This window comes from Taudactylus pleione, unplaced genomic scaffold (assembly GCF_031769625.1).
Source record: "Taudactylus pleione unplaced genomic scaffold, aTauple2 ptg000991l, whole genome shotgun sequence".
NCBI classification, from domain to species: Eukaryota; Metazoa; Chordata; class Amphibia; order Anura; family Myobatrachidae; genus Taudactylus; species Taudactylus pleione.
In genome coordinates, this window is record NW_028285392.1 from 104636 (window position 1) to 130766 (window position 26131).

Consider the following 26131-nt stretch of genomic DNA (forward strand, 5'->3'; position numbering starts at 1 on the left):
CCCCTCCCATCCATCCCTCCCCCTCCCATCCATCCCTCCCCCTCCCATCCATCCCTCCCCCTCCCATCCATCTCTCCCCCTCACATCCATCTCTCCCCCTCTCATCCCCCTCACATCCATCTCTCCCCCTCACATCCATCCCTCCCCCTCCCATCCATCTCTCCCCCTCACATCCATCTCTCCCCCTCTCATCCCCCTCATCCATCTCTCATCCCCCTCATCCATCTCTCATCCCCCTCATCCATCTCTCCCCCTCTCATCCCCCTCACATCCATCTCTCCCCCTCACATCCATCTCTCCCCCTCACATCCATCTCTCCCCCTCATCCATCTCTCATCCCCCTCATCCATCTCTCCCCCTCTCATCCATCTCTCCCCCTCTCATCCCCCTCACATCCATCTCTCCCCCTCACATCCATCTCATCCATCTCTCATCCCCCTCATCCATCTCTCATCCCCCTCATCCATCTCTCATCCATCTCTCATCCCCCTCATCCATCTCTCATCCCCCTCATCCATCTCTCATCCCCCTCATCCATCTCTCATCCCCCTCATCCATCTCTCATCCCCCTCCCATCCATCCCTCCCCCTCCCATCCATCCCTCCCCCTCCCATCCATCCCTCCCCCTCACATCCATCTCTCATCCCCCTCCCATCCATCCCTCCCCCTCCCATCCATCCCTCCCCCTCACATCCATCTCTCCCCCTCACATCCATCTCTCATCCCCCTCATCCATCTCTCATCCCCCTCACATCCATCTCTCATCCCCCTCACATCCATCTCTCCCCCTCACATCCCCCTCATCCATCTCTCATCCCCCTCATCCATCTCTCATCCCCCTCACATCCATCTCTCATCCCCCTCACATCCATCTCTCCCCCTCTCATCCCCCTCACATCCATCTCTCCCCCTCACATCCATCTCTCCCCCTCACATCCATCTCTCCCCCTCACATCCATCTCATCCATCTCTCATCCCCCTCATCCATCTCTCATCCCCCTCATCCATCTCTCATCCCCCTCATCCATCTCTCATCCCCCTCATCCATCTCTCATCCATCTCTCATCCCCCTCATCCATCTCTCATCCCCCTCATCCATCTCTCATCCCCCTCATCCATCTCTCATCCCCCTCATCCATCTCTCATCCCCCTCATCCATCTCTCCCCCTCACCTCTCTCCCCCTCACATCTCTCATCCCCCTCACCCTCACATCTCTCATCCCCCTCACCCATCTCTCCCCCTCTCACCCATCTCTCCCCCATCTCTCCCCCTCCCATCCATCTCATCTGTCCCCCTCCCATCCATCTCTCCCCCTCACATCTGTCCCCCTCCCATCCATCTGTCCCCCTCCCATCCATCTGTCCCCCTCCCATCCATCCATCTCTCCCCCTCACATCCATCTCTCCCCCTCACATCCATCTCTCATCTCTCCCCCTCCCATCTCTCCCCGTCACATCCATCTCTTATCTATACCTCACACCTCACATCCATCTATCTATACCTCACATCCATCTCTCTTATCTATACCTCACATCCATCTCTCTTATCTATACCTCACACCTCACATCCATCTCTTATCTATACCTCACACCTCACATCCATCTCTTATCTATACCTCACATCCATTTCTCTTATCTATACCTCACACCTCACATCCATCTCTCTTATCTATACCTCACATCCATCTCTTATCTATACCTCACACCTCACATCCATCTCTTATCTATACCTCACACCTCACATCCATCTCTTATCTATACCTCACACCTCACATCCATCTATCTATACCTCACATCCATCTCTTATCTATACCTCACATCCATCTATCTATACCTCACATCCATCTCTCCCCCTCACATCCATCTCATCCATCTCTCATCCCCCTCATCCATCTCTCATCCCCCTCATCCATCTCTCATCCCCCTCATCCATCTCTCATCCCCCTCATCCATCTCTCATCCATCTCTCATCCCCCTCATCCATCTCTCATCCCCCTCATCCATCTCTCATCCCCCTCATCCATCTCTCATCCCCCTCATCCATCTCTCATCCCCCTCATCCATCTCTCCCCCTCACCTCTCTCCCCCTCACATCTCTCATCCCCCTCACCCTCACATCTCTCATCCCCCTCACCCATCTCTCCCCCTCTCACCCATCTCTCCCCCATCTCTCCCCCTCCCATCCATCTCATCTGTCCCCCTCCCATCCATCTCTCCCCCTCACATCTGTCCCCCTCCCATCCATCTGTCCCCCTCCCATCCATCTGTCCCCCTCCCATCCATCCATCTCTCCCCCTCACATCCATCTCTCCCCCTCACATCCATCTCTCATCTCTCCCCCTCCCATCTCTCCCCGTCACATCCATCTCTTATCTATACCTCACACCTCACATCCATCTCTCTTATCTATACCTCACACCTCACATCCATCTCTCTTATCTATACCTCACACCTCACATCCATCTCTTATCTATACCTCACACCTCACATCCATCTCTTATCTATACCTCACATCCATTTCTCTTATCTATACCTCACACCTCACATCCATCTCTCTTATCTATACCTCACATCCATCTCTTATCTATACCTCACACCTCACATCCATCTCTTATCTATACCTCACACCTCACATCCATCTATCTATACCTCACATCCATCTCTTATCTATACCTCACACCTCACATCCATCTCTTATCTATACCTCACACCTCACATCCATCTCTTATCTATACCTCACACCTCACATCCATCTCTTATCTATACCTCACACCTCACATCCATCTCTTATCTATACCTCACACCTCACATCCATCTCTTAATCTATACCTCACACCTCACATCCATCTATCTATACCTCACATCCATCTCTCTTATCTATACCTCACATCCATCTCTTATCTATACCTCACACCTCACATCCATCTCTTATCTATACCTCACACCTCACATCCATCTCTTATCTATACCTCACACCTCACATCCATCTCTTATCTATACCTCACATCTCACATCCATCTATCTATACCTCACATCCATCTCTCTTATCTATACCTCACATCCATCTCTTATCTATACCTCACACCTCACATCCATCTCTTATCTATACCTCACATCTCACATCCATCTCTTATCTATACCTCACACCTCACATCCATCTCTTATCTATACCTCACACCTCACATCCATCTCTTATCTATACCTCACACCTCACATCCATCTATCTATACCTCACATCCATCTCTCTTATCTATACCTCACATCCATCTCTTATCTATACCTCACACCTCACATCCATCTCTTATCTATACCTCACATCTCACATCCATCTCTTATCTATACCTCACACCTCACATCCATCTCTTATCTATACCTCACACCTCACATCCATCTCTTATCTATACCTCACACCTCACATCCATCTCTTATCTATACCTCACATCTCACATCCATCTATCTATACCTCACATCCATCTCTTATCTATACCTCACACCTCACATCCATCTCTTATCTATACCTCACATCTCACATCCATCTATCTATACCTCACATCCATCTCTTATCTATACCTCACACCTCACATCCATCTCTTATCTATACCTCACACCTCACATCCATCTCTTATCTATACCTCACACCTCACATCCATCTATCTATACCTCACATCCATCTCTCTTATCTATACCTCACACCTCACATCCATCTCTTATCTATACCTCACATCTCACATCCATCTCTTATCTATACCTCACACCTCACATCCATCTCTTATCTATACCTCACATCTCACATCCATCTATCTATACCTCACATCCATCTCTTATCTATACCTCACACCTCACATCCATCTCTTATCTATACCTCACACCTCACATCCATCTCTTATCTATACCTCACATCTCACATCCATCTATCTATACCTCACATCCATCTCTTATCTATACCTCACACCTCACATCCATCTCTTATCTATACCTCACATCTCACATCCATCTCTTATCTATACCTCACACCTCACATCCATCTCTTATCTATACCTCACATCTCACATCCATCTATCTATACCTCACATCCATCTCTTATCTATACCTCACACCTCACATCCATCTCTTATCTATACCTCACACCTCACATCCATCTATCTATACCTCACATCCATCTCTCTTATCTATACCTCACATCCATCTCTTATCTATACCTCACACCTCACATCCATCTCTTATCTATACCTCACATCTCACATCCATCTCTTATCTATACCTCACACCTCACATCCATCTCTTATCTATACCTCACACCTCACATCCATCTCTTATCTATACCTCACACCTCACATCCATCTCTTATCTATACCTCACATCTCACATCCATCTATCTATACCTCACATCCATCTCTTATCTATACCTCACACCTCACATCCATCTCTTATCTATACCTCACACCTCACATCCATCTCTTATCTATACCTCACATCTCACATCCATCTATCTATACCTCACATCCATCTCTCTTATCTATACCTCACATCCATCTCTTATCTATACCTCACACCTCACATCCATCTCTTATCTATACCTCACATCTCACATCCATCTCTTATCTATACCTCACACCTCACATCCATCTCTTATCTATACCTCACACCTCACATCCATCTCTTATCTATACCTCACACCTCACATCCATCTATCTATACCTCACATCCATCTCTCTTATCTATACCTCACATCCATCTCTTATCTATACCTCACACCTCACATCCATCTCTTATCTATACCTCACATCTCACATCCATCTCTTATCTATACCTCACACCTCACATCCATCTCTTATCTATACCTCACACCTCACATCCATCTCTCTTATCTATACCTCACACCTCACATCCATCTCTCTTATCTATACCTCACACCTCACATCCATCTCTTATCTATACCTCACACCTCACATCCATCTCTTATCTATACCTCACATCCATTTCTCTTATCTATACCTCACACCTCACATCCATCTCTCTTATCTATACCTCACATCCATCTCTTATCTATACCTCACACCTCACATCCATCTCTTATCTATACCTCACACCTCACATCCATCTATCTATACCTCACATCCATCTCTTATCTATACCTCACACCTCACATCCATCTCTTATCTATACCTCACACCTCACATCCATCTCTTATCTATACCTCACACCTCACATCCATCTCTTATCTATACCTCACATCTCACATCCATCTATCTATACCTCACATCCATCTCTTATCTATACCTCACACCTCACATCCATCTCTTATCTATACCTCACACCTCACATCCATCTCTTATCTATACCTCACACCTCACATCCATCTATCTATACCTCACATCCATCTCTCTTATCTATACCTCACACCTCACACTCATCTCTCTTATCTATACCTCACATCTGGCAAATGTATTTCCTGAGAACGCAGATATAACTTCATACTAGAAAAAACTGATGGACTGTGATGAGAGCTAACGTTGACCATTGTGCTTAGCCCAGGACAAACCCTCAGCAATGAGGGGTAAATATCCAGCGTTTGGTTTGTAGTCTGCATATAAGCAGTGTTGGACTAATGATACGTAGTATAAATTACCTGTGCCCCCGTCATGGTGTTGATGGCTTCTCTCAGGGTGAGGTAAAGCTTTTGTGGATCTCTGAGGTGGCCTTGTTGGTGCAGGGTCTGGAGAGCCTGGAGGAGCTGAGTGCGCACTACACGATCTCCCCGCAGAACGCCGTGCAGTAGGCAGGATTCAAACTCTGAATGTCCAGTCTGCAAGTTATAGGAGAGATGAAGAGGGAAGAAGCCAGGACAGTAACATTTCTATATGTACAGTCTGTATTAGCTGCTGCCAATTCCTCATTTCCAATCATGCATTACAGCAAGCGTCCAATTGCAGTGATTGAGCATAGTACATGTTATACTGGGCTGTGGAGATGGCGATAACTGGAACCAACAGTACTCTGCTAATATAAAGCCTTCTTACACATTATATACAGTACATGTGTCTCTGGGAACCTGCAATATGGAAACACGACGCTTAGATGAGTACACACTGCCCAATTATATACATGTGTCTCTGGGAACCTGTAATCTAGAAACACGACGCTTAGATGGGTACACACTGCCCCATTATATACATGTGTCTCTGGGAACCTGCAATATGGAAACACGACGCTTAGATGAGAACACACTGCCCCATTATATACATGTGTCTCTGGGAACCTGTAATCTAGAAACACGACGCTTAGATGAGTACACACTGCCCCATTATATACATGTGTCTCTGGGAACCTGCAATATGGAAACACGACGCTTAGATGAGTACACACTGCCCCATTATATACATGTGTCTCTGGGAACCTGCAATATGGAAACACGACGCTTAGATGAGTACACACTGCCCAATTATATACAGTACATGTGTCTGGGTACCTGCAATATGGAAACACGACGCTTAGATGAGAACACACTGCCCCATTATATACATGTGTCTCTGGGAACCTGCAATATGGAAACACGACGCTTAGATGGGTACACACTGCCCCATTATATACATGTGTTTCCAGATTACAGATACCCAGAGACACGTCACTTAGATGAGTACACACTGCCCCATTATATACATGTGTCTCTGGGTATCTGCAATATGGAAACGCATCGCTTAGATGAATACTCACTGCCCCATTATATACATGTGTTTCTGGTTACCTGCAATCTGTACTTACTCTGCATCAGTGTGATGACACAATACCGAGACCATCCTAATGACTACCATACAATACAGACAACATCTTAGTGGAGATGTTCCCAAAATGTTCCTCAAGGTTTTAGAGCTCTCCATGGTTGAGCACAGGTGTAGAGCTGTCCATGGTTGAGCACAGGTGTAGAGCTGTCCATGGTTGAGCACAGATGTAGAGCTCTCCATGGTTGAGCACAGGTGTAGAGCTCTCCATGGTTGAGCACAGGTGTAGAGCTCTCCATGGTTGAGCACAGGTGGCTTAATTAGTACCTCAGTAAATTTGATTTAACAACCTGTGCTCAACCATGGATCTCTCTAAAACCTGAACTGTTGGGGTGCCTTGAGGACCACGTTTGGGAACCACGGTTCTGTATTTCAGTCACTAAGACAGAGAGCCTCATAGTATAAAATACAGGCTGCATCTTAGTGACCACAATTAAATACAGACAGCATTCTTGTTACCACTGTGCTATGCATATAGCATTCTAATGACAACCATATAGTACAGAGAGCATCATAGTGACTAATATACACTACAGAGCATTCCAGTGATTATTATACAATAAAGAAAACGTGAGTGATAAACCAAGCTGGGATAGCTTTTAAAAGGATCACTTTAAAAAAATATGGGCAGACTCGCATAAATCCCTGCAGCGTCGGAAGTTCGGAGGCCATTACATTTAGCGCATGGACACCGCGTGACATGCAGAATATTCACGTGACACCCATAGAAACCACGTGACACCCATAGAAACGATGACCGTCACAGCAGGGAATTGGAAAAGCCAAAAAAATAAACCTGAGCCCATGAATCAGGGCAGCCTGGAAGGGTCTCTCTAGGGTCTATTTGTCACAATGATTGTTGACCTGACCCCATGGCTTTCACCAGGTTTTTTTGCCCCAAACCTACAGACAGTAGGCCACCACCATCGCTCACTTTGTAAGCCTCAAAGATAAAGAGCGCAGTATATAAACCGCTAACGTTATGCAGCCTGTTCACACTCCTGGAGTACCAGGACCTCTCACAAGCAGCTATTGCCAAGAGAAGAGAATTGTGCAAACTCTCCAGAGCTCTCCGTGATAAGGGCAATCAATACAGATAGGAGAACCCTTCAGACTGATGTTTGCCTATAATGAACGAGCAGTCAGTGCAGGCTCATCAATCATCTCCTAATATGCTGGATAACCTGACATTATCGTCAGGTTATCCAGCATGTTTGCCCAATGATAGATGTCTAAAGGACCAGCAGGAGCGCGCATTGCTTGTCATTTTAGGCATTTTTCTTAACGATTAATGAACGATTGAACAATATCGTTATCGTCTAGTGGATGGGCACCTGAAGACTGTCCTTATTAGAGATGCCAGAGATGGAGAAAGATCTGTTAACCTGCAGGATCTTTCCTAGTTCTCCCTCAGCTTCCAGGTCATCAAAGCCATCATCTCAATACAAAGTCACATGCACGTTTATCTATGTTATACTCAGTTATTATTATACTTTACTTGTTATGGAGAAACAAAGTTTATGCAGCATCATACTTTGTGTATACACAGTATCAATAAAACGTGATATATAATTGGAACGACAGAGAACTATACTGACACACTAGGTAGGACATGGACTAGAGGTGGGTTGGGGAAATCACCGACAGACAGCAAATGGAGGCGAGTCGCAGGGAGGGGCTGTCAGTCCAGCACTGAGACTTTACCCAGCGAAGGGGAACAACGCACTGTCACTAATAGGGACCAGGAGAGCTTCCTGTGAATTCCCTTTCAGCTCTAGTCGCTGACTAATCTTCTGACTGTCATCGTACTAACTACAACTGGAATTCTCGTCTACAACCTCAGCCTGACTCGGGGCCTCACAGACACTCTTACTGGACTCCACCTCTGTCTGTGCGAGTTTTAGACCCTCAGCCTCTATCTGACTCACGCTTTTATGGGCACGGTTATTCCTACACTGGAAGAATTGTGTATATTGTGGCAACTTTGTTTTGTTTGTTCTCGTTTGATTCAAATGAATTAAATGAAAGTTGGGACTATTGTGTGTTACAATGACGCCACCTCTATGAACCAACGTTAGTAATATTTTAAACCCTACTATAGACTTTCAATTCAATAATGATTATTCCCTTTCTGATCACCTGCACATCTGGAAGAACACTGGAGAACCAGCTCCTCTCCTGGAACTGTAGGATGAATGAAGGGATCTCATGGACCTCCAGTACCTCAACATGTTGCTCCGCTTTGTATATTTCTGGGGAAGGAGCAGTCGTCTTTTCTGGGAGGTTTGGAAGAGGTGGTAAGCGAGGCTCTGCTGATGGAGGCCGCACAGGGATCGGAGACTGGCTGGAACTCTAGTAAGAAAAGTTTTAGACTTTAAACAGATGATGCCTATACGGAAAACTTACTGCAATGTAGTCTGACTTCACTTAATGAACGTAAATTAAAAAGGTGTTGGCAGCAGTTGACAGGTGTGCAATCAGGGGCGTATTTATAATGGGTGCAAGGTATGCGGGGTATGCGGGCCCCCTCCTCTCTGTGCCATCATTGGCTGAAGAGGATATATTGCAGCTTGTGGGCCCAGTTGGAGGATCCGGAGCCATCGATAGGCCTTCAGGTCGTCAAACATCCTGTAATCCTGCATGTTACCTGGTGGATTATATGTGCATGTTCTTCTGTTACTATTATAATCACACCCGGCTGCATTCCTGACCTGTTACTGCCTTATTCTTGGTACCATCTTGTCCGTCTGGTTCTGATCCGGCTTGTTGGCCATGCTGGTACTTCCAACGACGTATTACTCTACATTGCAGAGTACATCAGCGCCTGAGCTAGAGACCAAATCTGAGGGCCGCAACCTGCATGCAGCTAAATCCAAAACCCCCTTGTGAGGGGACGTGGTGAGTACAACACGCCTGACTCCACGCCTCAGTACTAGGTCTCACCAAACCCAAAATAAAAGCCAACATCCACTATCCATCCGTGAGTTGTAACAGAGGGAATATAATACAGAATATGTGAAGGGCATATCATACCGAATATGATGCGGGGGGGGGGGGCATACAATACAGAAGAAGAAGATGGGGGGGCATACAATACAGAAGAAGAATATGTGGGGGCATATAATACAGAGGGAGATGCGGGGGGCACACTGTATAATACAGAAGCAGATGCGGGGGGCACACTGTATAATACAGAAGAAGGTGCGGAGGGCACACTGTATAATACAGAAGAAGGTGCGGAGGGCACACTGTATAATACAGAAGAAGGTGCGGAGGGCACACTGTATAATACAGAAGAAGGTGCGGAGGGCACACTGTATAATACAGAAGAAGGTGCGGAGGGCACACTGTATAATACAGAAGAAGGTGCAGAGGGCACACTGTATAATACAGAAGAAGGTGCGGAGGGCACACTGTATAATACAGAAGAAGGTGCGGAGGGCACACTGTATAATACAGAAGAAGGTGCGGAGGGCACACTGTATAATACAGAAGAAGGTGCGGAGGGCACACTGTATAATACAGAAGAAGGTGCAGAGGGCACACTGTATAATACAGAAGAAGGTGCGGAGGGCACACTGTATAATACAGAAGAAGGTGCGGAGGGCACACTGTATAATACAGAAGAAGGTGCAGAGGGCACACTGTATAATACAGAAGAAGGTGCAGAGGGCACACTGTATAATACAGAAGAAGGTGCGGAGGGCACACTGTATAATACAGAAGAAGGTGCGGAGGGCACACTGTATAATACAGAAGAAGGTGCGGAGGGCACACTGTATAATACAGAAGAAGGTGCGGAGGGCACACTGTATAATACAGAAGAAGATGCGGGGGGGGGGCATATAATACAGAATATGTGGAGGGCATATCATACCGAAGAAGATGCGGGGGGGGGGGCATATAATACAGAATATGTGGAGGGCATATCATACCGAAGATGATGCGGGGGGGGTGGGCATATAATACAGAAGCAGATGTGGGGGGCATATAATACAGAAGAAGATGATGTGGGGGCATATAATACAGAGGGAGATGCGGGGGGCACACTGTATAATACAGAAGAAGGTGCGGAGGGCACACTGTATAATACAGAAGAAGGTGCGGAGGGCACACTGTATAATACAGAAGCAGATGTGGGGGGCACACTGTATAATACAGAAGCAGATGTGGAGGGCATATAATACAGAAGCAGATGTGGGGGGCACACTGTATAATACAGAAGAAGATGTGGGGGGCACACTGTATAATACAGAAGCAGATGTGGGGGGCATATAATACAGAAGCAGATGTGGGGGGCATATAATACAGAAGCAGATGAGGGGGGCATATAATACAGAAGCAGATGTGGGGGGCATACAATACAGAGGGAGATGCGGGGGGGGGCATATAATACAGAAGCAGATGTGGGGGGCATATAATACAGAAGCAGATGTGGGGGGCATATAATACAAAAGAAGGTACGGAGGGCATATAATACAGAAGCAGATGTGGGGGGCATATAATACAAAAGAAGGTACGGAGGGCATATAATACAGAGGGAGATGCGGAGGGCACACTGTATAATGCAGAAGCAGATGTGGGGGGCATATAATACAAAAGAAGGTACGGAGGGCATATAATACAGAGGGAGATGCGGAGGGCACACTGTATAATACAGAAGCAGATGTGGGGGGCACACTGTATAATACAGAAGAAGGTGCGGAGGGCACACTGTATAATACAGAAGAAGGTGCGGAGGGCACACTGTATAATACAGAAGAAGGTGCGGAGGGCACACTGTATAATACAGAAGAAGGTGCAGAGGGCACACTGTATAATACAGAAGAAGGTGCGGAGGGCACACTGTATAATACAGAAGATGCGGGGGGGGGGGGCATATAATACAGAATATGTGGAGGGCATATCATACCGAAGATGATGCGGGGGGGGGGGCATATAATACAGAAGCAGATGTGGGGGGCATATAATACAAAAGAAGGTACGGAGGGCATATCATACCGAAGATGATGCGGGGGGGGGGGCATATAATACAGAAGCAGATGTGGGGGGCACACTGTATAATACAGAGGGAGATGTGGGGGGCACACTGTATAATACAGAGGGAGATGTGGGGGGGGGAACACTGTATAATGCAGAAGCAGATGTGGGGGGGGAACACTGTATAATGCAGAAGCAGATGTGGGGGGCATATAATACAAAAGAAGGTAAGGAGGGCATATAATACAGAAGCAGATGTGGGGGGCACACTGTATAATACAGAAGCAGATGTGGGGGGCATACTGTATAATACAGAAGAAGATGCGGGGGGCATATAATACAGAAGAAGGTACAGAAGCAGATGTGGGGGGCATACTGTATAATTCAGAAACAGATGTGGGGGGGCATACTGTATAATACAGAAGCAGATGTGGGGGGCATATACTGTATAATACAGAAGCAGATGCGGAGGGCACACTGTATAATACAGAAGCAGATGTGGGGGGCACACTGTATAATACAGAAGCAGATGTGGGGGGCATATACTGTATAATACAGAAGCAGATGTGGGGGGCATATACTGTATAATACAGAAGCAGATGCGGGGGCATATAATACAGAAGCAGATGCGGGGGCATACTCTATAATACAGAAGCAGATGCGGGAGGCATATAATACAGAAGCAGATGTGGGGGGCATATAATACAGAAGCAGATGTGGGGGGGCATATAATACAGAAGCAGATGCGGGGGGCATATAATACAGAAGCAGATGCGGGGGGCACACTGTATAATACAGAAGCAGATGCGGGGGGCACACTGTATAATACAGAAGCAGATGCGGGGGGCACACTGTATAATACAGAAGCAGATGCGGGGGCACACTGTATAATACAGAAGCAGATGTGGGGGGGCACACTGTATAATACAGAAGAAGGTGCGGAGGGCACACTGTATAATACAGAAGCAGATGCGGGGGGAATATACTGTATAATACAGAAGCAGATGTGGAGGGCATATAATACAGAAGCAGATGTGGGGGGCATACTGTATAATACAGAAGCAGATGTGGGGGGCACACTGTATAATACAGAAGCAGATGCGGGGGGCATACTGTATAATACAGAAGCAGATGTGGAGGGCATATAATACAGAAGCAGATGCGGGGGGCACACTGTATAATACAGAAGCAGATGCGGGGGCACACTGTATAATACAGAAGCAGATGCGGGGGGCATATACTGTATAATACAGAAGCAGATGCGGGGGGCATATAATACAGAAGCAGATGTGGGGGGCATACTGTATAATACAGAAGCAGATGTGGAGGGATATAATACAGAAGTAGATGTGGGGGGCATATAATACAGAAGCAGATGTGGGGGGCACACTGTATAATACAGAAGCAGATGTGGGGGGCATATACTGTATAATACAGAAGCAGATGCGGAGGGCACACTGTATAATACAGAAGCAGATGAGGGGGGCATATAATACAGAAGCAGATGTGGGGGGCATACTGTATAATACAGAAGCAGATGTGGAGGGATATAATACAGAAGCAGGTGCGGAGGGCACACTGTATAATACAGAAGCAGATGTGGGGGGCACACTGTATAATACAGAAGCAGATGTGGGGGGGGCATATAATACAGAAGCAGATGTGGGGGGCATATAATACATAAGCAGATGTGGAGGGCACACTGTATAATACAGAAGCAGATGTGGGGGGCATATAATACAGAAGCAGATGTGGGGGGGCACACTGTATAATACAGAAGCAGATGTGGGGGCACACTATAATACAGAAGCAGATGTGGGGGGCACACTGTATAATACAGAAGCAGATGTGGGGGGCACACTGTATAATACAGAAGCAGATGTGGGGGGCACACTGTATAATACAGAAGCAGATGTGGGGGGCACACTGTATAATACAGAAGCAGATGTGGGGGGGCATATACTGTATAATACAGAAGCAGATGTGGGGGGGCACACTGTATAATACAGAAGCAGATGTGGAGGGATATAATACAGAAGCAGATGTGGGGGGCACACTGTATAATACAGAAGCAGATGTGGGGGGCATATAATACAGAAGCAGATGTGGGGGGCACACTATAATACAGAAGCAGATGTGGGGGGGCATATAATACAGAAGCAGATGTGGGGGGGCATATAATACAGAAGCAGATGTGGGGGGCATATAATACAGAAGCAGATGTGGGGGGCATATAATACAGAAGCAGATGTGGGGGGGCATATAATACAGAAGCAGATGTGGGGGGGCATATAATACAGAAGCAGATGCGGGGGGGCATATAATACAGAAGCAGATGTGGGGGGCATATACTGTATAATACAGAAGCAGATGTGGGGGGCATATACTGTATAATACAGAAGCAGATGTGGGGGGGCATATACTGTATAATACAGAAGCAGATGTGGGGGGCACACTGTATAATACAGAAGCAGATGTGGGGGGCACACTGTATAATACAGAAGCAGATGTGGGGGGGCATATACTGTATAATACAGAAGCAGATGTGGGGGGGCACACTGTATAATACAGAAGCAGATGTGGAGGGATATAATACAGAAGCAGATGTGGGGGGCACACTGTATAATACAGAAGCAGATGTGGGGGGCATATAATACAGAAGCAGATGTGGGGGGCACACTATAATACAGAAGCAGATGTGGGGGGGCATATAATACAGAAGCAGATGTGGGGGGGCATATAATACAGAAGCAGATGTGGGGGGCATATAATACAGAAGCAGATGTGGGGGGGCATATAATACAGAAGCAGATGTGGGGGGGCATATAATACAGAAGCAGATGTGGGGGGCACACTGTATAATACAGAAGCAGATGTGGGGGGCATATAATACAGAAGCAGATGTGGGGGGCACACTATAATACAGAAGCAGATGTGGGGGGCACACTATAATACAGAAGCAGATGTGGGGGGCACACTATAATACAGAAGCAGATGTGGGGGGCACACTATAATACAGAAGCAGATGTGGGGGGCATATAATACAGAAGCAGATGTGGGGGGCATATAATACAGAAGCAGATGTGGGGGGCATATAATACAGAAGCAGATGTGGGGGGCATATAATACAGAAGCAGATGTGGGGGGCATATAATACAGAAGCAGATGCGGGGGGCATATACTGTATAATACAGAAGCAGATGCGGGGGGCATATACTGTATAATACAGAAGCAGATGTGGGGGGCACACTATAATACAGAAGCAGATGTGGGGGGCACACTATAATACAGAAGCAGATGTGGGGGGCACACTGTATAATACAGAAGCAGATGTGGGGGGGCATATAATACAGAAGCAGATGTGGGGGGGCATATAATACAGAAGCAGATGTGGGGGGCATATAATACAGAAGCAGATGTGGGGGGCACACTATAATACAGAAGCAGATGTGGGGGGGCATATAATACAGAAGCAGATGTGGGGGGGCATATAATACAGAAGCAGATGTGGGGGGGCATATAATACAGAAGCAGATGTGGGGGGCACACTGTATAATACAGAAGCAGATGTGGGGGGCATATAATACAGAAGCAGATGTGGGGGGCACACTATAATACAGAAGCAGATGTGGGGGGGCATATAATACAGAAGCAGATGTGGGGGGCATATAATACAGAAGCAGATGTGGGGGGGCATATAATACAGAAGCAGATGTGGGGGGGCATATAATACAGAAGCAGATGCGGGGGGCATATACTGTATAATACAGAAGCAGATGCGGGGGGCATACACTGTATAATACAGAAGCAGATGTGGGGGGCATATAATACAGAAGCAGATGTGGGGGGCACACTATAATACAGAAGCAGATGTGGGGGGCACACTATAATACAGAAGCAGATGTGGGGGGCACACTATAATACAGAAGCAGATGTGGGGGGCACACTGTATAATACAGAAGCAGATGTGGGGGGCATATACTGTATAATACAGAAGCAGATGTGGGGGGCATATACTGTATAATACAGAAGCAGATGTGGGGGGCATATACTGTATAATACAGAAGCAGATGTGGGGGGCATATACTGTATAATACAGAAGCAGATGTGGGGGGCACACTGTATAATACAGAAGCAGATGTGGGGGGCACACTGTATAATACAGAAGCAGATGTGGGGGGCACACTGTATAATACAGAAGAAGATGTGGGGGGCACACTGTATAATACAGAAGAAGATGTGGGGGGCACACTGTATAATACAGAAGCCGATGTGGGGGGCACACTGTATAATACAGAAGACGATGTGGGGGGCACACTGTATAATACAGAAGACGATGTGGGGGGCACACTGTATAATACAGAAGAAGATGTGGGGGGCACACTGTATAATACAGAAGAAGATGTGGGGGGCACACTGTATAATACAGAAGAAGATGTGGGGGGCACACTGTATAATACAGAAGAAGATGTGGGGGGCACACTGTATAATACAGAAGAAGATGTGGGGGGCACACTGTATAATACAGAAGCAGATGTGGGGGGCACACTGTATAATACAGAAGCAGATGTGGGGGGCATACACTGTATAATACAGAAGAAGATGTGGGGGGCATATAACCATGGTCAAAAGTTGCTGCTTCAGTGTCTATGATGGTAATTTTCATATACTCCAGAACGTCATGAAGAGTGATCAGATGAATTGTAATTAATTGCAAAGTCCCTCTTTGTCATCACAATGAACTTATGATCTCATTCAGCGCCGCTCGCAAAAAGCGAGCACTCGCTTTGAATGAGGGCGGCCACAAATGCCTCAGTTTGTCCAGCCACCCCCCACCCCGCCTACAATAGGGGGCGAGCTGTCGACAGCCTCCCCGTTTGTAGCGAGCCCTGGAGCGAGTGAAATACGCACTCGCTATGGGGCTTGCACAGTGCACAACCATAGACCCGCTTGCGAGCGGGTCTGAATGAGACCCTTAATCCCAGAAACAATTCCACTGCATTTCAGCCCTGCCACAAAAGGACCAGATGACATCATGTCAGTGATTCTCTCGTTAACACAGTGGCCCTCATGCAGAGGCGCTCGCAAGAAGCAAGCACTCGTTCTGAATGAGGGCGGACGCTTGGAATTTTAAGTGCAGCCTCCCCTTGACCGACCAGGGTGATGGTTGCGATGGTCAAGACCATCACGACTATCGGGGCTTACGACGAGACCCTAAGGTTGGGTCTCGGCAACCGCAAGCCCCAGGGAGCTTCCTGCTCTGATCGAGCAGGAAGCTCCCCAATGACATCACTGCTGATGTCAGTGCGGCCGCCCACAAAACTGCAGGCGTTCCGCCAGGAACGCCTCCATTTGTGTAGTCAACCTCCCGCCCACAAAACGGGGCGAGCTGTCGATCAACATCGACAGCCGAACCTTTTGTAGAGAGCTCCGGAGTGAGAGAGTTTCTCTCGCTCCGGGGCTTGCGCATGCGCTGTGCGGCCGCTGCGCGTGCGCAGGGCCTTAACATTGACCCGGTTGCGAGTACTCAGCGCTTGCAACCGGGTCTGAATGAGACCCAGTATGTTGACAAGGACAAGGCTGGAGATCACTCTGTCGTGCGGATTGATTTAGAACAGACTGAAAGCTTTAAAAAAGGAGGGTGGAGCTTGAAATCATTGTTCTTCCCCTGTTGGCCATGGTTTCCTGCACGGAAAACGTGCAGTCATCATTGCTTTGCACAAAAAGGGCTTCACAGGCAAAGATATTGCTGCTAGTAAGACTGCACCTAAATCAATCATTTATCAGATCATCAAGAACTTCAAGGAGAGAGGTTCAATAGTTGTGAAGGCGGCTTCAGGGTGCCCAAGAACGTCCAGCAAGCGCCAGGACCATCTCCCAAAGTTGATTTCGCTTTGGGATCGGGGCACCACCAGTGCAGAGCTTGCTCAGGAATGGCAGCAGGCAGGTGTGAGTGCATCTTCACGTGAGGCGAAGACACTTGGAGAATGGCCTGGTGTCAAGAAGGGCAGCAAAGAAGCCACTTCTCTCCAGGAAAACACCAGGGACAGACTGATATTCTGCAAAAGGTACAGGGATTGGACTGCTGGGGACTGGGGTAAAGTTATTCTCTCTGATGAATCCCCTTTCAGATTGTTTGGGGCATCTGGAAAACACTTGTCCGGAGAAGGAAAGGTGAGCGCTACCATCAGTCCTGTGTCATGCCAACAGTAACGCATCCTGAGACCATTCATGTGTGGGGATACTTCTCAGCCTGTAATCTATAGTGATGTATAGCGTCAATAGCTTGCATAAGGGACTGTGTGACTATATTCAGCTATTTAAAATGAGAACCCGATGGTCTGAGTATATAAAAATATAGCTTTTCTTATGTCAAAAAGAAATGTATCAAAACATATGAAGGACATATGGGTGCAAAATAGTAGAAACAGAAAATAAGTTGTTAATGATGCACATTGAATAATGATATAAAGGAGGTATTACATATTCATACAGTTCCAGTAAATCTGCTGAAGAGTATTCCCCATAGATGGACAGGGTCTATGAAGTACTGTATAGTCTTAGCTGTTAGTAAATGATCCAATTAATAGAGTGTATAAGTCTAGATAGACTGCGGCATACCGCTTGTGTGTCTGAGGTCGGATAGATAGCAAAAAAACCAGGAAAAACAGGTGGTGAATAAACGATGCCCGGGGTGGTCTTCTTGGGAATGGGGCTGGGGTACTGGGGCAGTAAAGAGGACCTCCTGGCTGGACTTCCTTCCCCTCGGACGTGAGTACCAGCGGTGTATCTGTTGCCACACACACCACCGGGTAACCATGGCTCGAGAGGGGCTCATCGGTGCCTGGGAAGGGGACGTAACAGCTAGGGCTCAATTGAACCGGTTACCGTGCATCCCCTCCGAATGGAGGCTCACCTCTTATGCTCTCCAGACATCCGCTCCCACTCCCTTCCGGCTCGCTGTCCGCGCTCCGCCTCCTCTGGTGGCTGTCGCTTCCGGGTAGGTCACGTGATCACAGTTCATTGTAGTCGCGGATAAGGTTCCTCCTTCTTACTTACAGGATCCGAAAACGTCTGTTAAGTCAGTCTTAATTGAGAAGTAACCCGAAAGCTTTTCAGCCTTACTTGGCCTTCCTTCCTCTAGGAGACATTCACAATTTTGAAGAACACTGCCATGAATAAAGAATGGTACCAAAACATCCTCCAAGAGCAACTTCTCCCAACCATCCAAGAACAGTTTGGTGAGGAGCAATGCTTTTTCCAGCATGATGGAGCACCTTGCCATAAGGCAGAAGTGATAACTAAGTGGCTCGGGGACCAAAAAAAAAAAAAAGAGAAACTCCCCAGACTTTAATCCCATTGAGAACTTGTGGTCAATCCTCAAGAGGTGGGTGGACAAACAAAAACCCACAAATTCTGACAAACTCCAAGCATTGATTAGGCAAGAATGGGCGGCCATCAGTCAGTATGTGGCCCAGAAGTTGAGTGACAGCATACCAGGGCGAATTACAGAGGTCTTGAAAAATAAGGGTCAACACTGAAAATATTGACTCTTTGCATAAACTTAATGTAATTGTCAATAAAAGCCTTTGACACTTATGTAATGCTGCAATGTTACCTCAGTATACCATAGTAACATCTGACACTTATGTAATGCTGTAATGTTACCTCAGTATACCATAGTAACATCTGACACTTATGTAATGCTGTAATGTTACCTCAGTATACCATAGTAACCTCTGACACTTATGTAATGCTGTAATGTTACCTCAGTATACCATAGTAACATCTGACACTTATGTAATGCTGTAATGTTACCTCAGTATATCATAGTAACATCTGACACTTATGTAATGCTGTAATGTTACCTCAGTATATCATAGTAACATCTGACACTTATGTAATGCTGTAATGTTACCTCAGTATACCATAGTAACATCTGACACTTATGTAATGCTGTAATGTTACCTCAGTATACCATAGTAACATCTGACACTTATGTCATGCTGTAATGTTACCTCAGTATATCATAGTCACATCTGACACTTATGTAATGCTGTAATGTTACCTCAGTATATCATAGTAACATCTGACACTTATGTAATGCTGTAATGTTACCTCAGTATATCATAGTAACATCTGACACTTATGTAATGCTGTAGTGTTACCTCAGTATACCATAGTAACATCTGACACTATGGTATACTGAGGGAGCATTACATAAGTGTCAGATGTTACTATGGTATACTGAGGGAGCATTACATAAGTAACATCTGACACTTATGTAATGTTACCTCAGTATACCATAGTAACATCTGACACTTATGTAATGCTGTAATGTTACCTCAGTATATCATAGTCACATCTGACACTTATGTAATGCTGTAATGTTACCTCAGTATATCATAGTAACATCTGACACTTATGTAATGCTGTAATGTTACCTCAGTATACCATAGTAACATCTGACACTATGGTATACTGAGGGAGCATTACATAAGTGTCAGATGTTACTATGGTATACTGAGGGAGCATTACATAAGTAACATCTGACACTTATGTAATGTTACCTCAGTATACCATAGTAACATCTGACACTTATGTAATGCTGTAATGTTACCTCAGTATACCATAGTAACACCCAACAAAAAGGTCTAATAACACTGAAGCAGCAAACTTTGTGATAACCAATACTTGAGTCATTCTCACAACTTTTAGCCATGACTGTATTGTCCTATGTCTGTATACGGTGTAATAGATGTGTATTATGATCATGTACAGCGGTCAGGACATGTTGGGGGTGTAGTGTCCTATGTCTGTATACAGTGTAATAGATGTGTATTATGATAATGTACAGCGGTCAGGACATGTTGGGGATGTAGTGTCCTATGTCTGTATACAGTGTAATAGATGTGTATTATGGTCATGTACAGCAGTCAGGATATGTTGGGGGTGTAGTGTCCTATGTCTCTGTATACAGTGTAATAGATGTATTATGGTCATGTACAGCGGTCAGGACATGTTGGGGGTGTAGTGTCCTATGTCTGTATGCAGTGTAATAGATGTGTATTATGGTCATGTACAGCGGTCAGGACATGTTGGGGGTGTAGTGTCCTATGTCTGTATACAGTGTAATAGATGTGTATTATGGTCATGTACAGCGGTCAGGACATGTTGGGGGTGTAGTGTCCTATGTCTGTATACAGTGTAATAGATGTGTATTATGGTCATGTACAGCGGTCAGGACATGTTGGGGGTGTAGTGTCCAATGTCTGTATACGGTGTAATAGATGTGTAGTATGATCATGTACAGCGGTCAGGACATGTTGGGGGTGTAGTGTCCTATATCTGTATATAGTGTAATAGATGTGTAGTATGATCATGTACAGTGGTCAGGACATGTTGGGGGTGTAGTGTCCTATGTCTGTATACAGTGTAATAGATGTGTAGTATGATCATGTACAGTGGTCAGGACATGTTGGGGGTGTAGTGTCTTATGTCTGTATACAGTGTAATAGATGTGTAGTATGATCATGTACAGTGGTCAGGACATGTTGGGGGTGTAGTGTCCTATGTCTGTATACAGTGTAATAGATGTGTAGTATGATCATGTACAGTGGTCAGGACATGTGGGGGGTGTAGTGTCTCCTATGTCTGTATACAGTGTAATAGATGTGTAGTATGATCATGTACAGTGGTCAGGACATGTGGGGGGTGTAGTGTCTCCTATGTCTGTATACAGTGTAATAGATGTGTAGTATGATCATGTACAGTGGTCAGGACATGTGGGGGGTGTAGTGTCTCCTATGTCTGTATACAGTGTAATACAATAACTTTACTTTCAGTGTAAACGCCCGGCTGTGTAGTGCGCAGGTTCGGTCTGTATGTGCGAGCGAGGAGTGTCTGGAGGGATCCGGCGATCTGTAGCCCATAGACTGGCAAAGGGTCTCCAGAGCTTGGTAAATCTGACACCATATAAGTCCCCACAGATACCTAAGGTCAGAAATGGACGGACTGTGGCAGATATCGGGGATCCTTAATACATGTCAGTACCCCCAAAAGTGACTGTAAAACAGTTGCTTTCAGGGGATATCCAGAAATACCCTTAAAGAAATATTCCGCATTACGTGTGTTTTCTCTATACTGATACTTTGGGCCATTCTGTGAGTACATGGAGATACGCGTGTATATTATAGCGGGGGGTAAATAGATAATACTGGTACATTAGGTCACTGCTGGGAGACTTACCTTTGTTTGGGGTGGTCGATGTCTTGGAATCCGGGACATAATTGGCCTCTGATGGAAAAACATAATTAGGAGAAAGTTATATGAAGCCGTATTCTATACATAAATACAGTGATTGTTATCGGATGCCATTAGAAGAGGACCGGTGCTACCATTAGGCAGCTGGGGGGGCGCTGCTGAGGCCACAAAAACATTAAAATACTACAAGTATGAGGTTAATAATGAGACACATTGGGCCCGATTCAAAGATGGATGCAGTGTAAATGTTGGAAGCGCAAGCATCAGAGTCACACTGTGCATGCCTCCCATTGGTTAACATCAAAAGCCACAGAACGAATTTGGATGTAGAGAGGCAATTTCAGTGGGCGTCCCTGGGAGGTAACATGGGGGAAGGCTAGCCAGAGACGGGCGTCCCTGGGAGGTAACATGGGGGAAGGCTAGCCTGAGACGGGCGTCCCTGGGAGGTAACATGGGGGAAGGCTAGCCTGAGACGGGCGTCCCTGGGAGGTAACATGGGGGAAGGCTAGCCAGAGACGGGCGTCCCTGGGAGGTAACATGGGGGAAGGCTAGCCAGAGACGGGCGTCCCTGGGAGGTAACATGGAGGAAGGCTAGCCTGAGACGGGCGTCCCTGGGAGGTAACATGGGGGAAGGCTAGCCAGAGACGGGCGTCCCTGGGAGGTAACATGGGGGAAGGCTAGCCAGAGACGGGCGTCCCTGGGAGGTAACATGGGCGAAGGCTAGCCAGAGACGGGCGTCCCTGGGAGGTAACATGGGGGATGGCTAGCCAGAGACGGGCGTCCCTGGGAGGTAACATGGGGGATGGCTAGCCAGAGACGGGCGTCCCTGGGAGGTAACATGGGGGATGGCTAGCCAGAGACAGGCGTCCCTGGGAGGTAACATGGGGGAAGGCTAGCCAGAGACGGGCGTCCCTGGGAGGTAACATGGGGAAGGCTAGCCAGAGATGGGCGTCCCTGGGAGGTAACATGGGGGAAGGCTAGCCTGAGACGGGCGTCCCTGGGAGGTAACATGGGGGAAGGCTAGCCTGAGACGGGCGTCCCTGGGAGGTAACATGGGGGAAGGCTAGCCGGAGATGGGAGTGTCGCGGTTAGTGGCTGCGGGCTTTTCCTCAGTTGCACAGACCTGTGCTCAGCCAGCATTACTACCTACACCTGTGCTCAGCCAGCATTACTACCTACACCTGTGCTCAGCCCCAATTACTACCTACACCTGTGCACGGACAGCATTACTACCTACACCTGTGCTCAGCCAGCACTACTACCTACACCTGTGCTCAGCCAGCATTACTACCTACACCTGTGCTCAGCCAGCATTACTACCTACACCTGTGCTCAGCCAGCATTACTACCTACACCTGTGCTCAGCCAGCATTACTACCTACACCTGTGCTCAGCCAGCATTACTACCTACACCTGTGCTCAGCCAGCGTTACTACCTACACCTGTGCTCAGCCAGCGTTACTACCTACACCTGTGCTCAGCCAGCATTACTACCTACACCTATGCTCAGCCAGCATTACTACCTACACCTGTGCTCAGCCAGCATTACTACCTACACCTGTGCTCAGCCAGCATTACTATCTACACCTGTGCTCAGCCAGCATTATTACCTACACCTGTGCTCAGCCAGCATTACTACCTACACCTGTGCTCAGCCAGCATTACTACCTACACCTGTGCTCAGCAGCAACCATCAACACCTGTGCCACTTCCCGGTGTAGCCGCCCTCAGACTCCGTTCCTCCTGTGCATGTGCCAGTAAACCCATTGTGACTCTGCCATCTGTCTGTGTCCAGCGCTCCTGTCCCTGCCAGTGTTTGGTGCTACCTGCCATCTGACTGTATATCCTGTGTTTACTCACAGGCTGTACTCCACGCAGAGCTGCTACCATCAGCCAGAGCTTATCAGAACTAACAACTACTGTTCCAGCCTGTGCTATACCTTCTGGCCTGTTGTGTCTATTTGTAGTTGATACTTCCTGTGAGTCCCCAAGCAAATGATGTCAGAGGGAGTGCTCTCGGCTCTGATAGAGCCGAAAGCACTCCAGGGCTTGCGGCAATGAGACCCTACCACTAGGGTCTTGTCGCAAGCCCGATGGTCGCGATGATCTTGACCATCACGACCATCTTTTTGGCCGCTCACTATAGCTGTGGGTGGTCACCCACAGCTATGCGAGCGGCCAGGAGGCCGCTCAAAAAAAACAGAGGGACAGCCCTGATTCAGAGCGAGCGCTCTGTCAGAGCGTCCGGCTCTGAGTCAGGGCCTCTGTCACACCAGACCATGGATAGTACCATCGATGGTGGTGGTTCGCTCTCTTGGTTCCATCTGCTGGTAGTTGAGGTCTGTGCTGAGTGACTGGTGGGCTGGTCGGTCTTGGGTGCCAGGGTGTGAGTCCCGGGTTTGTGTTCCTTAATTTGGGTACACATACAGTACGAGCCGCCCAACTCTGTTTCCTGAGAAGTGCCTTACTTACCGGTCTCCAGTCAGGCTCACGGGTTTCTGAGTCTCCCATAGTTCAGTTCTCCGAGTTCCTAGCAGCAGATTCCGTCTCCACGGCCCACTTCCAGTCATTGGTTCCAGGGATGGGTAGTGGGTTCCTTTCATTGCTTCCAGGGGATGTGTAATGGGTTCCTCTCATTGCTTCCAAGGGATGTGTAGTGGGTTCCTCTTATTGGTTCCAGGGGATGGCTAGTGGGTTTTACAGTTGTCTGGATTAACACTGTTTGTGGTCCGGAGTCACTCCTCACTTGTTGGTCTACTGAGCATAAGTTTTATTCAAACTTCAATGTTGTTTCTCTACACCTCGTCAGTCCAGCCCAAGGGTCCTGCCTCAGATCAGAACCCCAAGGCCATGACTCTATTCTGAGGGTTACTTAGATGGCCAATGTTTTAGCAGAAGAGCCGATGCTGTGTCCCTGAACGCAGTTGCGAAGCCGTCAGGAATCGTCTATTTACAAAAGACGCCTCCTACGAAATTAGGACCAAGGACGCTGCTGCTTTATGTACTGCGCCCATCTCTGAGTGAGGCCTGTAGCCCACAAATGCTTGACAGCTTTACTTTTATATCTGCCCCGTCTATGCAGATACCTGGTATACAGCAGGAAAGAATATCATAGAGCAGTAACTAATGGATGGGATGATATATTAACAGTTACAGTAGACTTACCTTTGTTAACTCTATTTCTTCAAAATCCATAGGGTCCACAGGGATACCATGGGGTGTAGGTGGTTGGAGAGATCCGGGCACCAAACAGTCAAAGCTTTAGCTCCCAGAATGCACCAGTCCTCCGCATATACCCCATCCCCAGCCACAGGCAGACAGTTTTGTAAAGAATTTCATGGCAGCAGCAGGAAAGAGGAGAAGGAAGAACATTACTCTCAAGAAACACTCTCCCAGAAGATGAAGGAATCAGTGACCAAGAGAGAAAATACCCAATGAGGCCAGGTGCGTCAGGGTGGGTGCCCTGTGGATCCTATGGACTTCGAATAAATAAAGTTAACAAAAGGTAAGTCTACCATAACTCTTAATTTCTTTTTCAGGATCCATAGGGGATCCACTGGGATACCATAGCGTTGTTCCACAGCAGTTACCCTAAGGGTGGGGACGCTCCTGAGCAGAAAGGAGAATCCGACGCCCAAAAGGAAGCATCCTGAGAGGCAAAGGTATCAAAGGCATAAAATCTGAGAAAGGTGTGGACGAAAGACCACGTGGCCACCTTGCACAATTGTTCAGCAGAAGCGCTACATCGAACTGCCCACGAGTGTCCCACAGACACTAGTAGAATGAGCTGTAATCCTATTTGGAACAGGAAGATTAGTTTGCGTGTAGGCCTGAGAGATTGTCATGCGGAGCCAACGAGCCAGAGTCTGTTTGCTAGCTGGCCAGCCTCCCTTGTGAGAGCCATACTATGCAAAAAGATAATCTGATTTCCTCAAGGAATTAGTACGATCCAAGTAGCATTGTCTGGACCACAGAGCAAGAGAAACTCTTGGCTCTTAAGAGGGATGACTAAAGAGCCATGCCGTCAAAGACAGATGAGATAGTGCAGGGCCCTTGCCTGCACCCGGATCTAACAGATCCTGCCATAGAGGAAGTGGAAAAGGAGTGTC

The 26131-nt window shown here is 47.1% G+C and overlaps 1 protein-coding gene across 1 annotated transcript in view; it reads right to left on the reverse strand.

Annotated features, from left to right (window-relative positions):
• Positions 1-26131, reverse strand: part of WDR97 (WD repeat domain 97) — a gene marked incomplete at its 5' end in the record, with an annotated part of 527575 nt that overhangs the window by 67595 nt on the left and 433849 nt on the right. The window contains 3 exons of the mRNA XM_088460925.1: positions 5630-5806; positions 8919-9131; positions 22008-22055. Of these exons, the coding sequence (XP_088317051.1) occupies positions 5630-5806; positions 8919-9131; positions 22008-22055 (438 nt within the window). The remainder of the gene's footprint in view (positions 1-5629; positions 5807-8918; positions 9132-22007; positions 22056-26131) is intronic.